This window comes from Mustela nivalis (genome assembly GCF_964662115.1).
Source record: "Mustela nivalis genome assembly, chromosome: 4".
Lineage (NCBI taxonomy): Eukaryota > Metazoa > Chordata > Mammalia > Carnivora > Mustelidae > Mustela > Mustela nivalis.
In genome coordinates, this window is record NC_139023.1 from 117,324,438 (window position 1) to 117,342,599 (window position 18,162).

Consider the following 18,162-nt stretch of genomic DNA (forward strand, 5'->3'; position numbering starts at 1 on the left):
ACAATGTGGTTGAAACCTCCTTTTGGAGATAACCACGTAGGTGCAGGGTTATCATTGTGACTTTGAGGTCCGGCCACTGGCTTCCTGGCACCCCTGCGAGAAGCCCTGGAGTAAGCTCAAAATACCCCAATTTAAGCATCGGTTTTGTTTGCAATTCGTAAATGCGGTGGCACAGTCGCTAGAGTCCTCCGGCTGCAGGCCACGCCCATAACTAGCGAGTGGTGCCGCAGGAAAAGCAGTCGGTCAGGAGCACCCCCCGGAACCAAAGCGCTAGCTCCTGCCGGCCCGGGGACTACGTTTGCGCAGCACCGGGGGCGGGGGCTGGCCGGCGGTGGGGCTGGCGGCGCGGGCTCGGGCTGAAGGGGCCCGGGCTGGCGGAGGGCGCCGTGCGGTGCAGTGTGGCGACGGCGGCCTACCGGACCATGCTGAGCGGAGCGTGCGGCTGGCTCGCCTCAGCGCTGCGGGGTCCACGCGTGCCGCCGTTCGCGGTCGCCCGTAGGTGCCTTCACGCGTCGGGGGCACGGCGGTCCGCGGACAAGAGCGAGAGGTCCGGGGACCCGCCCCGCGCCTTCGACCCGGCGCTGCTCGAGTTCCTGGTGTGCCCGCTCTCCAAGAAGCCGCTCAGGTGAGATTGGCCGGCTGCGGGTTTGCGCACGCGCCCTCCGGGGGCCGGGCGGGGGCGGGCGGGGGCGGGCCGCGCGGCAGCCCTTCGGTCGGGCCGGGTGTTTGCCGCTGCCATTTTCCGGCTCCGGGCGGACCAGCCGCCACGCAGCTCCTACTGCGGCGGGAAGGGCGGGAGGAGACCGGAGGGGAGCCGAGCCCCGGGCCTCCCGCATCAAGCCGCCCACCCGCAGGGATGGGTCGGGGCGTTTACAGGTTCACCACGGGCCGCGCCGTGGATTCCCCAGGGAACTTTTTATTCAATGCCGATTCCCGGGCACCACCCCAGGGCGACCCAGTCCGCCGGTCTGGGGGCGGGACTAGAGCTAGGAGTTTTTTTTAGAAGGCCCCGCAGCGGTTCGGTTGTACCGCCGGGTTTATGAACTGTTGGTCCGAGGATGTGTGAAAATGGACAGCTGATGCCTGACGACCTTAAACGTTTACGTTCTGGGTGCTGCCCCTTTTGGCCCTTAGTTTTGGACTAGCTGGGTTTTGTAAAGGCTTCTGAACCAAGAGCCGGGGAAAACAGCTCTGGGAGGGGAACATGAAACAAGAGAAAATGAGAGAGGGAGACATAATCATAGGAAGCCAAGAGTTGCTCGGGGACCTGAGCGGGGGATGGGGTAACTGGGTGATGGGCGTTAAGAAGGGCACATGATGTAATGAGCCCTGGGTATTACCTGCAAGTGATGAATCACTGAACTCTACCTCTGAAACTGATAATACGTAATAACGTTAATTAATTGAATTTAAATTTTTTAAAAATGCTCTACAGTTCCAGGCTACTAAAACTGAAGGCTGACAACATGGTATCTATCCGTGGTTATTTTTGGGTGGTGGATTGCTAGTCATTTTTTATTTTCAGTATTTTTGCATTTCTCTTAGATTATTTTCTGTAATGAATACACTCACTCAGTTTTCTTACACCTTGAAATGATCATTTGATCTGCCTCTCAGTTAATTGTGTAATTAGCTCACTGCAGGTCTGTTGTTTTCTAAAGTTGCCTCATTTCTGTCTCATCTTCCTCAAATTTTATTTTTTGTATCTCAGTTTTTCAGTGGTTTCCTTCTAATGGCTCAGTGTTGCTCTATTAAACACGTATTCTAAAGCGAAGAAGTTGTTTTTCTCCATTGGCTGTTTCTGTAGTAAATTAACTGGGATGGTTTTGAGGTTGCCCAGATTAAGAAAGGAATATTTGGATGAAAAGGGGAGATTTTTTTCTGACTGGATTTTAAAAATACATACTAAAGTATAGCTTGAGAATAAAGTAGAAAAGAAAAAATAAGAGAGAAACTGAGTAAAATGGGAACAATTATAGATTCATTTTCTAAGAGAAATGTTTCAATTGGGTGATACTGCTTTTAGAATTAGAAGCAGTTTAATTCTGCTTTTTGTAATTAACAGTCTGTCAAGAATAAGATAAATGGTGGTGCTTATTGAACACTAAGCTCTTCCAAGCATTTTCACAGTTCATTTTGTTTTCCTTTTCTCCCCTCAGATACGAAGCATCAACGAACGAACTGATTAATGAAGAGTTGGGAATAGCCTATCCAATTATTGATGGGATCCCTAATATGATACCACAGGCAGCTAGGATGACACATCAAAGTAAGAAGCAAGAAGAAATGGAGCAGCACTAGATCATAATTTTTTAAAAAGGAACACAGCTAAACTTTCTTAATACCACTTACCTTTTTTAAAAGTCAGAGTGGCAGGTAGTAAGTGGGAGAGGAGAATGTTTCTGTCTCTTCCTACGTTGACTGTCCTTATACCATTGATCTCTCTAGCGGGACTATTCTACTCAGCCTCCGTGGAAGAAAACTTCCCACAGGGCTGCACTAGCACAACCAGCCTGTGCTTTTACAGTCTGCTCCTGCCCATTACCATACCTGTTTATGTGTTTTTCCACCTTTGGACTTGGATGGGTATTAAACTCTTCAGGCATAATTAATACAGCCAGAGCCAAGATGATACATATATTAATGATACGTCGTGAGTGTCTATCTCTGAAAGCTCAGCTACATGGAAATACTGGAAACCCACTTAAATTGCAGGAAAGGTGCTTTGCCTTGCTTCTCTCAGAGGTTTAGGACTATGGGAGGCTTAGGCTGCAGGAGTTTCTTTTATATTTTTGTTCTGCCCTTGTTTTTTGAAAATTCTAATGTATAACTACTGTACCAGAAGAAACACTTCAACACAGTTTTTTGGAAATTAACAGTCCTAACCATCACCTGATGACTTTCTTACCCCATTCATCTAAAAATAATTAAAATTTTATATATTTATTTTAGATTCAAAGTATTTGGCAGAGTCACATGTTAAGGATGACTGAAATTATTCCAGAGGAATTGTATTGGAGCAGTTGTAAAGAAATGTATTTGAGCTAGTATGCTAGAAGACTATAATAAAATGGAAATTTTGTGTACTTGGGAACATTCTGAGTTTGTAAAATTACCTTCATTTCTTTGGCATCAAATCCTTACATTAGTAATAATAAAATGAGATGACACTATTCCATTAAAAAAAAAAAAGTGTGTTGTTTTTGTTTGGTCACAATGTGTGGTTTCAAAAGAGGGGAAATGTAAAAAATATTCTAAAGTTTAAAATGTAGGCAATGTTTAAACAGGCACTTAATACCTCACATCGAATACTTTCCCAGGAAAATATATATATTTGAGGATAGAGGTAGGGATGGAAGACTTGTAAAGAGCTTTTGTGTCCTATTGAGCTAAGAGCTGTGTTTTAAATCACATTTCAGTTGAACTTTTCCTGCCTTAGGAAACCTGTTTGGCAGTGCATTGTTTCAGTGTATTCTATAGTACAAATCATGTTTTTAAAATCACTCTGATACTCAACACCAAAAAAACAGGACCTGAACAGACATTTTTCCAAAGAAGACCTACAGGTAGCCAACAAGACACATGAAAAGATGTTTAGCATCACTAATCATCAAGGAAATGAAAATCAAAACCATAACGAGATACCATGTAATACCTGTCAGAATGGCTAAAATAAATGAGAAATAGTGTTGGCAAGGATGTATAGAAAAAGGAACCCTTGTGCACTGTTGATGGGGATGTAGATTGGTGCAGCCACTGTGGGACAGTATAGAGGTTCCTCAAAAAATCAGAAATACTAAATTATCCAGTAATTCAAGTACCATTTACCCAAAGAAAACAAATACTAATCTTAAAAAATACATGCACCCCTATGTTTATTGCAGCATTATTTACAATACCAAGATACAGAAGCAATCTAAGTTCAATGGATCAATGGATGGAGAAGATGTGGCATATAAGGCTGGAGGGAAGAGGGCTTGGGAGACAAGTTGATCAAAGGTAAAGCCATTTTGGTTTTAGGTTGACCCATACCCTAAAACTCAGCAGGGAAAGTGACAGGCTGGACATTCTTAAAATTGTTCCCTGTGGGTAATCCCACAATCCTAAAACAATGGAAAAACTAATTGCCTAATGTGAATGGGAAACCCAAAGTTAAAGTGTAAGCCCCTCCCCATATGATTACCTAATTTAAGGAAAATATAAAGGGGGGCCTAGGTGGCTCAGTCAGTTGAGCAGCCTGCTCTTGATTTCAGCTCAGGTCATGATCTCAGGAGCTGGCCACTGAGTCCTGCCTTGGGCTTCTTGCTCAGTAGGGAGTCTGCTTGAGGATGCTTTGTCTCCCTCTCCCTTTCCCTCTGCCCCTCCCCCTGCTCTCTCCCTCTCACAAATAAAATCCTAAAATAATTTGTAAAAACCACTAGAGGCAAGGGAGAATCCTCTTCCTCTCCTGGGGAAGACAGCTACTTTGTCTATGAAGTAGCTCCTTTCTTGTATACTTAATCTTTTCCCCTTTCTGTAAATGGCTTGCTCTTGGATTCTTCCCTGTACAAAGCCAAAAACCCTCTTGGGGAGGGACCCGAGGCCTTGGGGCCTCAGCCTGTCCAGCATCATATATACAGTGGTATATTACGCCTATGTAAAAAAAAAAAAAAAATGAGATCTTGACATTTGTGACAACATGGGTTGACCTTGAGGGTATTAAAGCTGAGTGAAATACATCAGACAAATAGCATATAATTTCACTTACATGTGGAATCTAAAAACCAAAAAGAAATAGATGCAAATATAGAAAACAAACTGATGGTTGCCCAGAAGGGAAGGTTAGGGGGAATGGGCAAAAAGTTGAAGGGAAATGGGAAGTACAGGCTTCCAGTTATAGAATAAAGTCATTGAAATAAAAGGTACATAGGGAATGTAGCCAATGGTACCATAATCGCATTTAAAGTGACAGATGATAGCTAGATTTGTGGTGAGCTTAGCACAGTGTAGAGTTGTCCAATCACTGTGTACATCTGAAATCAATGTAACATTGTGTGCCAACTATACTTAAAAAAAACCAATGCATGGCAAAATACAAATAATCTGGACAATTATAGAAGTTACTATCATTTCCTGAAAGGGAGTTATTGCTTTTTTGTTTTAAGATTTATTTATTTTATATAGAGAAGGGGTGATCAGGGGGAGGGACAGAGAGAATCTCAAGCAGATTACCTGCTGAGTATGGAGTCCGATGATGAGATTAGGCTCCATCTCACCCTGAGATTGTGACCTGAGCCAAAACCAAAAGTCCGGACACTCAACACTCAACAAACTGACCCACCCAGGTGGCCTCTAAAGCTTTTAGTTTTTTAAGTTATCTATACACCCAGTGTGGGACTCGAACTCACAACCCTGAGATCAGGAGTCACACGCTCCACCAACTGAGCCAGCGAGATGCCCCTTGTTCTTTTTAATTTACCCTAAATATCACTGTGGTCAGTGTAAATTAAATGATTTTGCTGATAAAACAAGCACTGTAAAAAGTCAATTTCAACTTTTGCAAGCTAAGCATTTTATCATTTTTGAGGAAACTGATAAGGATACTCTGGGGGAGTTCAGCATTAATGCCATCCTTTCAGCAGCCATGGCTTCAGTCTGCCTTCCTAACCACACTGCAGAGTACCTCCTTATTTTAAGAAGACTCATCCTTTCTATTTATAAGAAAAGCAAAATTAGGAATCAAAATAGTTGGATTCAAATTCCTGCTCAAGTCTGATGCCTTTCTTCTTGTTTCCTAAAGCACCATATATTTTATCTCTATTTTAGCACTTGAACTTGTACTGTAATTGCCTGCTTTCTGTCTCCTGTCTAGACAGTAAACTGTTCAACATTTTTAATTTAATGCTTAGCATGGAGCAGGCACATACTTCCTGAGAGCCTGGAAGCATGGTTCTAACAAGGTTTAGAACTTTAGGCAAGTTACTTGTCTCTGAGCTTCATCTGTAGGTTTAGAAATCCTTCCTGTTGGGGCACCTGGGTGGCTCAGTGGGTTAAGCTGCTGCCTTAGGCGCAGGTCATGATCTCAGAGTCCTGGAATCGAGTCCCACATCGGGCTCTCTGCTCAGCAGGGGGCACCCCCCCCTCTCCAGCCTCTCTACCTACCTGTGATCTCTCTCTGTCAAATAAATAAATAAAATCTTAAAAAAAAAAAAAGAAATCCTTCCTGCTTATTTCCTAAAATTGTGAGGACAAGCGAAATTTGACACTGAAAGCCCTTTGTCAAACAACCCTAATGGTGAACAAAACAACCATTCAGAGTCTCTGGAAATTGTCCCAAGGGCGTACAGCCAAATGAGGAAACATACAAGAAAATCTAAAACTCAGTAAATGCTGCACATTGAAGTTTGTGCCATCTGAACCATCACCCACATCCTTCTTTGTCCTCTCAGCTCAAAGCGTTTCACTCCAGGAGGGTGCCGCCAAGACCTGGAGCTCTCCTCTCTCAATTCCTAGCCTAGGAGAGCTTTATGGCATCTTCCCAGGAGGGGCAGGCCACCAGCAGAGTAAAGGTAATTATGTAATTATAAAAGACAGTACAAATGTATATTTTCTCTACTTAACTGATCTGTAGAGCAATTTGTAGAAAACAATATATATAAATTGTATTTTGGGGTCTCTACTATATTGCCATTAGCAGCACAAAGGAAGTAGATGGGAGCAAAGCTGAATGGAGTGAAGAAATGATATCAGATGGTAACCTGAATTCACAGGAACTAATGAACCAGAAAAGGTAAACAAAGTTAATAGAAATAATACTACAAATACATCCTTGTTCTCCTTCTCTGTTCCTTGAAGAGGCATTAAATTATATAAAGTATTAATTATAACCAAGTATTGTTGAGATTGTAACATGTAGACATAATACACAAGGCAATAATAGCACAAAAAGGAAAAGAGCTACCTAAATGTAATGTTTCTGTATTTCACTAGCACTCTTTTTTTTTTTTTTTTTAAGACTTATTTGAGAGAGAGGGATGCCTGGGTGGCTCAGTTGGTTAAGCATCTGCCTTTGGCTCAGGTCATGATCCCAGGGTCCTGGAATCAAGTCCCACATCAGGCTCCTTGCTTGGAGAGGAGGCTACTTCTCCTGCCTGCCATTCGCCCTGCGTGTGCCCGTTCTCTCTCTGACAAGTAAATAAATGAAATCTTAAAAAAAAAAAAAAAAAAAAAAAGATTTGAGAGTGAGAGATGTACACGTGCAAGCACGGGGAAGGGGAGAAGGAGAGAAATCCTCAAGCAGACTCCCCACTGAGCTCGGGAGCCTGACGTGGGGCTCAATCCCATTATCCTGAGATCATGACCTGAGCGGAAATCAAGAACCAGACGCTTAACTGTCTGAGCCACCCACTAGCGGCCCTCACTAGCACTCTTTAAGAACAGATCTGTTGGGGTGCCTGGGTGGCTCAGTGGGTTAAAGCCTCTGCCTTCGGCTCAGGTCATGATCCCAGGGTCCTAGGATCAAGCCCCGCATCGGGCTCTCTGCTCAGCAGGGAGCCTGCTTCCCCCACTCTCTCTCTCTCTCTCTCTGCCTGCCTCTCTGCCTACTTCTGATCTGTCAAGTAAATAAATAAATAAAATCTTAAAAAAAAAAAAACAAATCTGTTAAGTCAATTATATTTCAATTAAAAAACACAGTAGCAAAAAAAAAAAAAAGGAAATCTGCAGATTTTAAATATTTCTCAAGCTCTCATATGCTGCTGCTGAGAATATAAAAATGATTCAGCTTCTTTGGAAAACAGTTGGCAGTCCCTCAAAATGTTAAACACAGATTTTACCAATACAGCATCATTTCATACAAATGTTTCACACAAATATTCGTAGCATTGTCATTCATAAAGCCAAAACATGGAAAATAACACAACTATCCCTCAGCTGATGAATAGATAATTAAAATGTGGTATAAACATAATGAAATATTATTCAGCAATAAATATGGAATAAAGTACTGATAAATTCTACAACGTGTATGAACTTTGAAAACATGCTCAATGAAAGAAACCAGTTTTTAAAAATAGGATATTGTTTGATCTAATTTACATGAAATGTCCATAATAGACAAATCTGTGGAAACAGAAAGTTGATTAGAGAATGCATATATGGCTAGGACATCATGGAGTTAAACAGCTAATGGGTACAACATTTGGGGGGTTCTAAAATTGTGGCAATGGTTGCACACTTCTGCAAATATACTAAATCCATTCAATTGCACACCTCACTTAGCTGAATTCTATCCTATGTGAATAATATACCAATAAAGCTGTTACCAAATTTTTTAAAAAGTAGTATCTAAATGTCTAATGATGGGCATTCTACTTCACTAGCTTCCCATAACATAGTTCATGCCACGTACGGATGCCATGGCATTGACCCCACCACCTCCAGCTGTAAGCCCACCACAAGAAATACTATCTTATACTTTCACTAACAATGATGGGAAATCTTGCTTCCTTAAAGCCTCTTTTTTTAAAAAAAATATTTTATTTATTTATTTGACAGAGAGAAATCACAAGTAGATGGAAAGGCAGGCAGAGAGAGAGAGGGAAGCAGGCTCCCTGCTGAGCAGAGAGCCCAATGCGGGACTCGATCCCAGGACCCTGAGATCATGACCTGAGCTGAAGGCAGCGGCTTAACCCACGGAGCCACCCAGGCGCCCCTACTTAAAGCCTCTTAATAAGATTATTTTCCTTAGTGTCTTTAGCATCGCTGACAAGGATCACCTTTACTACCCATCTTGTGAATAAGATCCTTCCCTCAGCTTTCAAAGCAAGAATTTCCCATTCTGAGAGAACAACAAAAAAAAGACTTGCCATGACCTCTCTCTTTTCTTCCAGTCCTGTAGAGTGGGCTAAGAAGTTCTCTAAAATTGACTCTAGATCTGTAAGATGAAAATGATACCTACTTCCAGACTTGGTGATTGTTTTAAGGGAAGTAGAAAATAGGAAATTACTTAGCACCCTCAAAAGCCAGTAAGAGTCTCACTACTGAGTATAGCTGTGGGGAGACTGTGGGGAGAAAGGCTTGTCTCCTTCTCCAAGCTTTTTCCCTTAGTGAAAGGCTCCATTTGGATGTGATTGCTATCTTCCACATCTGCCACTAGGTGGCACTTTTGGCTAACTCATATGAAGAACCACTGGTAACTAAGCCCTTGGAAGGAACCATAATGAGGATTGTACTCGGAAAAGTTAGCATTTGTAAAATGCTGAGCTAGGAAGCCATATTCCACTAGTATTTATTGGTGTGGCACCTACTAGGTGGCCATAAATTAAGTGAATTCTAAGAAACAAGAAGAACCCAGAGTTGGGATCAGAATTGAAAAGAGAGGAGGTGAGAAGAGTCGGGGCATTGGGGTGGGATGAGAAGTTTCCAGGAATAAGAAAATGCATGAGTAAAAACACAGGAGAGTGGGTGCCTGGTTGGCTCAGTAGATTAAGCCTCTGCCTTCGACTCAGGTCATGATCCCAGGGTCCTGGGATGGAGACTCACATCGGACTCTGCTCAGCAGGGAGCCTGCTTCCCCCTCTCTCTCTGCCTGCCTCTCTGCCTACTTTGTGATCTGTCAAATAAATAAATGAATAAAAATCTTAAAAAACAACAACACAGGAGAGACTGTGGCCTGTTCAGGAACTTGAGATAGTTATAGATGCCTAGAGTGAAGTACGCTGTGTATACAGAGCACTGGTGGGAAAGCAGGCTGGAGCTGCACAGGGGGCATGCCTGAAAGGACCTGGGGTGTCTAGTAACAATGAACTATGACTTTACTGCCTGATTTTCAAATCATCTTGATTTGTGCAGCTTTATCACACTGTGGCTCTTCTTCCAAGAAAAAAAGCACATGCAAAACTACAGGGGTTCGTAGGTTTGGGACCTGTCAGTGGTAAGTGTGTGTATTTGCACTTACACATTAGCCACCCATCACATGGAGACACTGAGCCCTTGAAATCTGGGTAGTGTGACTGAGAACTGAATTTTAAATTTTATTTAATTCTATTTAAGATTTGAGAGACAGAGCACACCAAGTGGGGAAGGCCAGAGGGAGAAGCCAACTCCCAGCTGAGTGGGGTGCCCAACTCAGGGCTCAATCCCAGGACCCTGAAATCATGACCTGAGATGAAGTCAGATGCTTAACCCACTGAGCCACCCAGGCTCCCTTATATAACTGAATAGCCACATATTGGGCAGCACAACTCCAGACTCTTTCTCCCACCACTGATGTTTTCTCTCTTCAAAATTCTTCGGACACTAAACCTTACTATAGCATAAGGCTACCTTACTGAACTGCAGATATTGGTGGGGGGGGGGCAGTTTCCAGCCTCAGAGAGTTCTGTGGGGTGGTGTGGATCTAGATACAAGAACAAGAATTGTTAGGACCTGATTTATTGAATGTGTGGATAAAGAGGAGGGATGAGGATTGCAGGCTTCTGCCTAGAAATCCGGGTGATACCATTGAGCCATGGACTACAGGAAACAGTAGTTTTCTTAGACATGCTGAGATTAATGAGCCAAGGATCACACAGGGAGATACAGACTAACAGACAAAAAAATGGCTGGGGCTGGAATCAACCAGGTCCTGTAGGTCATGGAGAGATCTGGGCACCATCACATGAAGATAGAACAGAAACCATGGAGTTGATGGGAGTGTGTGCAGAGTGAGAACAGAGGAGTATACTAGCACTGGAGGTCAGGGGAGTGTTAAGAAATACAAGCAAAGGAAATGGGAAAAAAGCCAAGAAAAAGAAAGCCACAGTCTACCAGTTTACAACAGTTCTGAAGAGAAAGAAGTCAACAGTTTCAAATGCCATATAGAAGATTTAATTCAGAAATGGGCAGTTTCCACGGACATTTTCAATGAGAAAGTCACTTGACTTTTATTTGAGCAGTGGGAGGAGGAGAAGCACCACCTCAGCCAAGATGCTTATGAGAGAGAAACAAAATTCGGTCTTTTATGCACTATGTTTTGGGGTCACCTTGTTCTAACAGCCTAGTCTAGAACATTATCAAAATATCTCATAAGCAAAAACACAGAACTGAAAGAGCAGGTGAACACAATGAATAGTGGGACCTTCACATTAATTCTTGAGTTCTTAATTTTATTTTTGAAAATATTTCCACAAAGGGGTAAAGAACGTGAGGCCGGGTCAGCCAAATCCTCTGCTGTTGTTGATGGCTACTTGAAGTGCTTCTTCCACCCTTTCCATTGTAGAATATTTGGGAAGGTAGAGGACACTAATACACGTCTGAGCTCTTATGGGATCTTTTTCATTCACATTTTCAGGACAGCAAAATGTTATTTTCATGTTCTTTAAACCTTTTACTTGAATTCTGTCAGTTCCTGTAAGAAACACTGAGAAGAAGAATAAAACTGAGTGATCTGTTTCCCAGAGACCAAGACTTTTATAGAGGGAAAAAAAACATGTGCTTATTCAAAACATTTACGAAGGGACCACGTGCAGAGTCCCACTTCAGCCTGCATCGGGCACTGACACACTGTCCCTCAAGCAGCTTACAGTCTAGTTGGAAATATTATATTCTTGTGCAGAAAAAGAGAAATAGCAAGGGAAAAACAAAAGGGTGAGGCATCATGGAATTAAGTGCTTCCTGAGTGAAAATGCTGAGTGTGGTTCAGAGCAGGGAGAAAGAATCAGGCTGGGATGACCAGGGAGACTTTGGAGAGCTCAGAATTAAGCTGGATCTTTAAGAAGGGGAAGGTTTAGAGCAGCAACAAGGAGGTGGGTGAGGGTTCGAGGCAGGACAAGGAGCTTCAGAGAAAGCCTGGAGGTGGGAGGGCACAAGGTGAGCTCAAGAATGTAGAGATGATGGAGCTGTTTGGCTGAAATAATGATTTCCTATAAAGCAAAGACTGGAAAGTCAGGCTGAGCTTCTGGAGAAGCCTGATTATCTTCCAACATCTGTTATCCACAAAAAGAAGAACAAGAAAAGTGTTTCTCAAAAATAAGTATGGAAATTTTGGAAGAATATGAGAAAGTCATTGGGCAAAGTTGCAGGTAAACAACCAAGTAAGCATGAAACAGAGATCAAAATGTGGTAGGGGAGATACAAAAGGCTGGAGGAAATGACGTTGTAAAATATGGCTAATCCCATAAGGCCTGAATAATGGGAGTCACAAATACAGAAAGCAGACTAAATATCTAACTTGGATGGAGAACTGAGGGGACATCTGAAAGCAACAGGCAGGGCTGAAATCACAAGAAAGATGACCTATATTAACATTTTTTTATGTTCACGCAGCCTGGCAGAGAGAACATCCAACTGGACGTGGAGTGGCTCTTACACAAGGATTTGTGGTGAATGGTGTCTACAATAAACAAGGTTTAGGTATCCCATAAAAGAGACCTAAGATTCTAGATCACTCCTGATAGAATACCTACCAAGGAACTTTTTCTTTTCCTCCAAAGTCAATTTGTGTAAAGCCTTCCAAAACATCACTATGGTGGGATGTGAATTATCATATCCCTCTTCATAATGTGCATTCTAGAAAAAAAATAAACACAAAAAAAACATATTCAGGAAATAATAAACAGGAAATTCAAATTCAAACTTCTAGGCCTTTACGATATACCTTCTCAAAGGTTTCCCAGTCATAATCTGTATTTCCAATAATCACATCCTTTAGTTCTTCCGGATGGAAAAACTCAATAATATCCTTGTCACACACTCTGTAAAATCCTCTTTGAAATTCTTCATAAAGTGCCTTCACAGAGATGTTGAAGATGTAATTGACATATTTAGAAACATAGTCTCTCCTTTAATGAAACAAAAAATTATTTCAGTTTACTGCAGTACCCTGACGGAAACTAGCAGGGGCAGGGAAGATGGGCAGAAAGCCAAAAATAAAATGAGAACTAAAACACCTAACAATTAAGTGCCAAAAAATAGCCATATGCACTTGGCTATTTTTCATATCTCTAACTTAATTGTCATACAACTCTCAGGGCAGATTCTTAGGACATTTTATTAAAGAAAAGAAGTTTCTTGGTGAAGTTATACAATAACTCAAGGTCACACAGTTAAAGAAAGGACACAGATTAGAACAGAGAAAGTGTGGAAGTGTAAAACCTGACCTGCTGATAGTGCTCTGGAAAACAGGCTTGGGAGATGGGAAAATTCTCCCATTTTATTTTATGGTCTTCCATACTCTCTGAATGTATGACAGTAGTTAATGTTAGTATTTGTGGTTAAGCACAAATAGAGAAGGGATTTCTACATCTAGCTATGATGGGATAGCACACCCAAATACTCCCAAAGAGAAGAACTAGAAAAAGCTAGAGAATATACAAAAACACATCTAGCTCTAGGCTTCCTAACCTAAGATGCAAGAAGCCTCTGACCTACTAAGAGAGAGGGGAAGCCCTGCAAAGTGAGCCCGGCATTTTACTTGCAGTTTTTCCCTCTGGGCCATTTGCTGATTCAGGGAAAGCTACTAGGCTAAAAGTAGTTGTGAAGAGGCAGAGAACCTCAGTATGTCTATCAGTGATAATATAGGTGAATTAGAATATTCATAAAATATACTACAGAACTGGAAATGTTCTATTTCTTGATCTGTATACTTACATGTATACTTTTCTGTATGTCAGACTTCGAAGTTCTTTTTTAAAAATAAAGATGAAAAGATGGAGGGAAAATAGCTGGCTGGCTTATACCAGAATGAGCATCTGGTGGCATCTCTCTGCCACTCTAACCAACTACTGGTGGAATATTCTCTCATCCCACACTGTGGCTTTAAAACAGAATCCTGTTAAGGGGCTGAGAACTCAAAACACCACAGTACCATGTAGTAACATTATAAATACTAAGTGCCTGCCACAGACCAGTGGCTCTTCTAGGTACTAGATAAACCATGATGAACATGACTAGTCCTTGCCATCATGCAGCTCACTGCAGTAGCTTATTTATTATTGGGGAAATACAGGCAAGCAGTAATCCTAAAGGTATTAATGGGTGATATGAAAAGAAAAAGTGAAACAGGTAAGGAGATAGAGACAGAAGTTAGTGGTATAAACCTAGACAGGACGATAAGGGAAGGCCTCTCTGCGAAAGCTATTTCCTTTCCTACCAGAATATAAACTCCAGGAGACACACACGTACACACAATATACACCACCTCACTGTCTTATTAAAAAATGATTAACTGGTAAGAACTCTAATACATTTTTAGAGCCCAGTGAAATAAACAGTGTATAAACAAAACATATTTCACTTCTCTGTACGTACTTGTTAGTCTGGTCAACAATGACACAACTTCCATTAGGAATTAGGTCTGTATCATTTTTGTCCCAATGCACCTGTAACCACAAATAAACTCAGATAGTGTCTCCAAAATTATCCGAAGCAATTATCAAAAAAAAAACCCTTAAAGCATACCTTTTTTCGCAAGATCTTATAAAAGTACGCATTTCTGTCATGCAAACAAAATGTGCACGTAAAAAGCTACTATCTTATCATGCAGAATGAAAAATTAATTTTTAAAAAACTTGATTTATCATACTGAAAAAATTGGGCAAATGCCACATTTCAATAGTCACTTTATATAGTTAGACATAGAATGGTAGATTTGCAAAAACGGTCACAACTTCTTCCCAGCCTGGTATTCAAGCCCCTGTGCAGTGTGACTTTGCAATAGCTGTGCAACCCCCCAGCACCCCCAACCCCATCAAGAGGAGGACTTCAGTTCTTCAGCCTTGCATATGGCTGTGGCCATGTAAGCTACTCTGGTCAATAGGATATGCTGTAAGTAAAAGCTTAAAAAGAAGCTTGTATGGTGAGGCTTGCCATCTCTTCCCACTCTTTGTAATCCTATGACAGTTCTATAAAGATAGGACTACTGGAACACCAAGAGACCCCCTAGAACAGAAAAGCTGTTTCAGCCCACATTCCATAACCCAGCCAACAACTGGGTATACGAGCAAGGCAGGTGGAAACCATTCAGCCCAGGCAAGTCGATTCAGGCCAGAAACTCAATGAATTGTGTTTAAGCCACTATGTTTAGGTGTTGTTTCGTAGAAAAATCTGATAGGCCCAGCTCATAAAAAGTGAAGAAAAAAAAAAAACTTTTGCATTAATTCAGAAGTTTGTCCTTTTATTAAAGTGGTATGTCTAGAATCTGAACATGTAAAGGATTAATATGATTAAAACTGATCTGTAATCTGGTTATCATTACTCACATTAAAATAGATATAAAATACTTCTCCAAAGTCATCACCTTCATCATCCAGAAGCGTCTGCAAACTCCTAAAGAATAAATAATTTTATTTTTTAAAAGTGAGTAACTATGATCACTGGACACATCATCTAAATAAATGTCAAATACAGGACTATTCTGAAGGTGGGAAGTCCGGTCACTAGTTAACAATGCCCATTTCTCTGTGTACTGATAGCCAGACCTCATTGACAGGCGTGAAGTTTCTGAGTATTTGCAATTCTGCAAGCTCTCTTCCCTGTATCCTACCTTCCTTTACTCAGTGATTATACGTTTCTACAGAAAAGGACTGATAACCTATCTGATACTGAAACTCATTCAAATCAGCATTACCTTTATTTAAGCTTTTGAACTGTACCTACAGAACAATAATCTTTTAAATGTCAGGTATCACTTAGGAAATTCAAGGAATGAGAAGGTCAGAGCACCTTCTCTGTATCTACTGTCTCAATATCATCAAGCTTAAGACAGATGTGACAATCAACTACCTTAACTGTTTCAAGACATTTGTGAGAATGCAGGTCACACCAACATGGAAAGCAGCCAGTGTTTTTATATCTCCACCCTCTGTTGTCCTATGGTACTTCATTTATAAAGTCCTGGGGCGCCTAGGTGGCTCAGTGGGTTAAAGCCTCTGCCTTCAGCTCAGGTCGTGATCCCAGGGTCCTAGGATGGAGCCCTGCATCGGGCTCTCCACTCAGCGGGGAGCCTGCTTCCTCCTCTCTCTCTGCCTGCCTCTCTGCCTACTTGTGATCTGTCAAATAAATAAAATCTTAAAAAGAAATTATAAAGTCCTATGTCTCATTGTGTTTGCTCATTCTCTCATGTAGTCATTCCACAAACATCTATCAAGCACCCAATGAGGCAGCAATAAGGGATGAAAGCTGAGACATTACTGTCAATACACTGAGACTCGTAGGTAAGCTATGCAGATGGAAGCCTCCCTATAGTACAGTGAGCTGTGTGCAGAAACTCTGTTAAGTGTCCACATACAGCCTTGGTTAACTCTTGTTAAAGGGATGTGTCACCGGGGAAGGCCTCTGGAAGGTGGAGTCCAAGCTGACTATCCCCTCCCCCTGGATTTTTTATAACACAATTGTGAAAAACAGACCATGTGTTATTCATTATAGGTTTTGGCAGGGGGGCGGTGAGGAGAGGGAGTGATGGGAACTTGTTCATGATACTCTTGTCATTATCTGTCCATGTATATGGCTTATGTGCTAACTGAGGGGTGTTTTTACAAAGAATACTTAGGAGCCTGCCTCTTCAAACATTGCTAGTATCTTACACCTACCTGTATACCTCCCCTATCCCATTTTTCTACCACCCCCAAAATATGTCACAAGTAACAGTTGTCATATGTTTAACTGTTAAATGTTTAATTAAAAAAGAGAGTGTTGTCCCCTTTTGTTAAGGTAGCTCATGAAGAACAGATAAATTCTTTAATCTTACTGCAGTTAAACTTATCGTCTTTCCTTCAATATTGGTAATTTTGCTGTCTTAATACTGCTCAGTGAGTTAAAGCCTCTGCCTTCGGCTCAGGTCATGTTCTCAGGGTCCTGGGATCGAGCCCCGCATGGGGACTTCTGCTCAGCGGGGAACCTGCTTCCCCTTCTCTCTCTGCCTGCCTCTCTGCCTACTTGTGATCTCTGTCAAATAAAAATCTTTAAAAAAAAAAAAAAAAAAAAGGACTGCAAAAGCAAGGAATATATTTGTCCATACTTTCAACATTTTTGCTTTACTATTTAAGTCCTTCACCCACATGAACCTGATTTCTGCATACACCATAAGGCATCAATGATCCTTTTTTCCCATATGCATGAACTGACAGTCCTGTTCCCATTAATTCAGTATACTACCTCCAGCAAGTTCCACAAGCGCCTGGATCAGTGTCTGAACTCTCACTTTTCTTCCATTGAAAACCTGGACCCACACTGTACTGTCCTCAATTAATACAGCTTTCTAAAGATTCTGAAGACCTAAAAGCATGAGGAACACTGATACAGATTTAATGATCTTTACATTTATAAGGTTGATGTGTATTAAGTCTTCTTAGGCATAAGCAATATTTAGGTCATTTTCACTGTTTCAGTAAAAAACAATAAATTTATCTCCTCCTTGCCCAATCTGGTGCTTCTGATGTTTTTCGTTATCTTATTAGTATAATTAGTAATAATGATTAATAGTTGGACGCTGGAGCCAGACTGTGTTCAATTCATGGTTCTGTCACTATGGGCTCTCAGACAAGCTACCCAAACTGTCTGTGTTTGTTTCCTCACCTGTGAAGTGGGGATAATAATAATAGGATCAGGGCACCTAGATGGCTCAGTCTGTTAAGTATCTGACTCTTGATTTTAGCTTAGGTATGATCTCAGGGTCATGAGACTGAGCCCTGCAGGGGCTTGCTTTGAGATTCTCCCTCTCTCCCACTGGCCTGCACAGTTTAGAAAAAAAAAAAAAAAAAAAAAGACCATACTACCATTCTCATTCTTTTAAAAATCTACATAGGATTTCACTGCATAAATATACCAAAAATAAGTAATTCCCTTATTAAAGAACATTTAGGTATTCCACAGATTATGAACTATGTAATGCAATATACATTAGTATGGAAACAGCCTTGCATGATTGTATAATTTCTGAAATTAAATATCTAGAGACAAAACTGCTAGGCTAAAGTGGCAAATACATTTTTGATTCAGGTAAGTACGATTACACTGTTCTCTGAAAAGGAATCACCAACTCATACGTCCACTACCAACCCCTGAAATTAGAGCAAACCTTTTCCCAAACCCTGGCAAACACCATATAGCATCAGTATTTCCAACCACTGTAAATGGGCAGCACATTGGCCTCTGATTTTCATCTGCATTCCATGAGCACTGGGGAGCTGAAGCCATTCTGTTACT

At 41.4% G+C, this 18,162-nt stretch overlaps 3 protein-coding genes and 1 long non-coding RNA gene across 6 annotated transcripts in view; 3 read left to right on the forward strand and 1 right to left on the reverse strand.

Moving 5' to 3' along the window:
- Positions 1–299: 299 nt before the first annotated feature.
- On the forward strand, positions 300–3,094 carry PYURF (PIGY upstream open reading frame). The gene is made up of 2 exons (XM_082726620.1): positions 300–625; positions 2,160–3,094. Exons 1-2 carry the CDS (start codon positions 423–425, stop codon positions 2,299–2,301), a joined length of 345 nt encoding a protein of 114 aa, XP_082582746.1. The 5' UTR covers positions 300–422; the 3' UTR covers positions 2,302–3,094.
- On the forward strand, positions 2,397–3,094 carry PIGY (phosphatidylinositol glycan anchor biosynthesis class Y; the record flags this gene model as incomplete). Its single annotated transcript, XM_082726622.1, has 1 exon — positions 2,397–3,094. One exon carries the CDS (start codon positions 2,397–2,399, stop codon positions 2,610–2,612), a length of 216 nt encoding a protein of 71 aa, XP_082582748.1. The 3' UTR covers positions 2,613–3,094.
- A 685-nt stretch (positions 3,095–3,779) lies between these two features.
- On the forward strand, positions 3,780–12,417 carry LOC309862595. Of its 2 annotated transcripts, XR_014310598.1 has the most exons (5): positions 3,780–3,999; positions 6,429–6,548; positions 6,674–6,769; positions 9,832–9,913; positions 12,286–12,417. It is a non-coding gene; the product is annotated as an uncharacterized lncRNA (long non-coding RNA). The 2 variants fall into 2 exon arrangements; XR_014310599.1 differs by lacking the exon at positions 9,832–9,913.
- The window catches only part of LOC309862579 (E3 ISG15--protein ligase HERC5-like), a 42,736-nt gene continuing 35,679 nt past the window's right edge, over positions 11,106–18,162 (reverse strand). For both annotated transcript variants that reach the window (XM_082726604.1, XM_082726605.1), the window contains 5 exons: positions 15,219–15,285; positions 14,269–14,339; positions 12,617–12,800; positions 12,426–12,528; positions 11,106–11,380 (listed from right to left, as the gene is read on the reverse strand). In XM_082726604.1, coding sequence (XP_082582730.1) covers positions 11,175–11,380; positions 12,426–12,528; positions 12,617–12,800; positions 14,269–14,339; positions 15,219–15,285 — 631 coding nt within the window. In that variant the 3' untranslated portion in view covers positions 11,106–11,174. The remainder of the gene's footprint in view (positions 11,381–12,425; positions 12,529–12,616; positions 12,801–14,268; positions 14,340–15,218; positions 15,286–18,162) is intronic.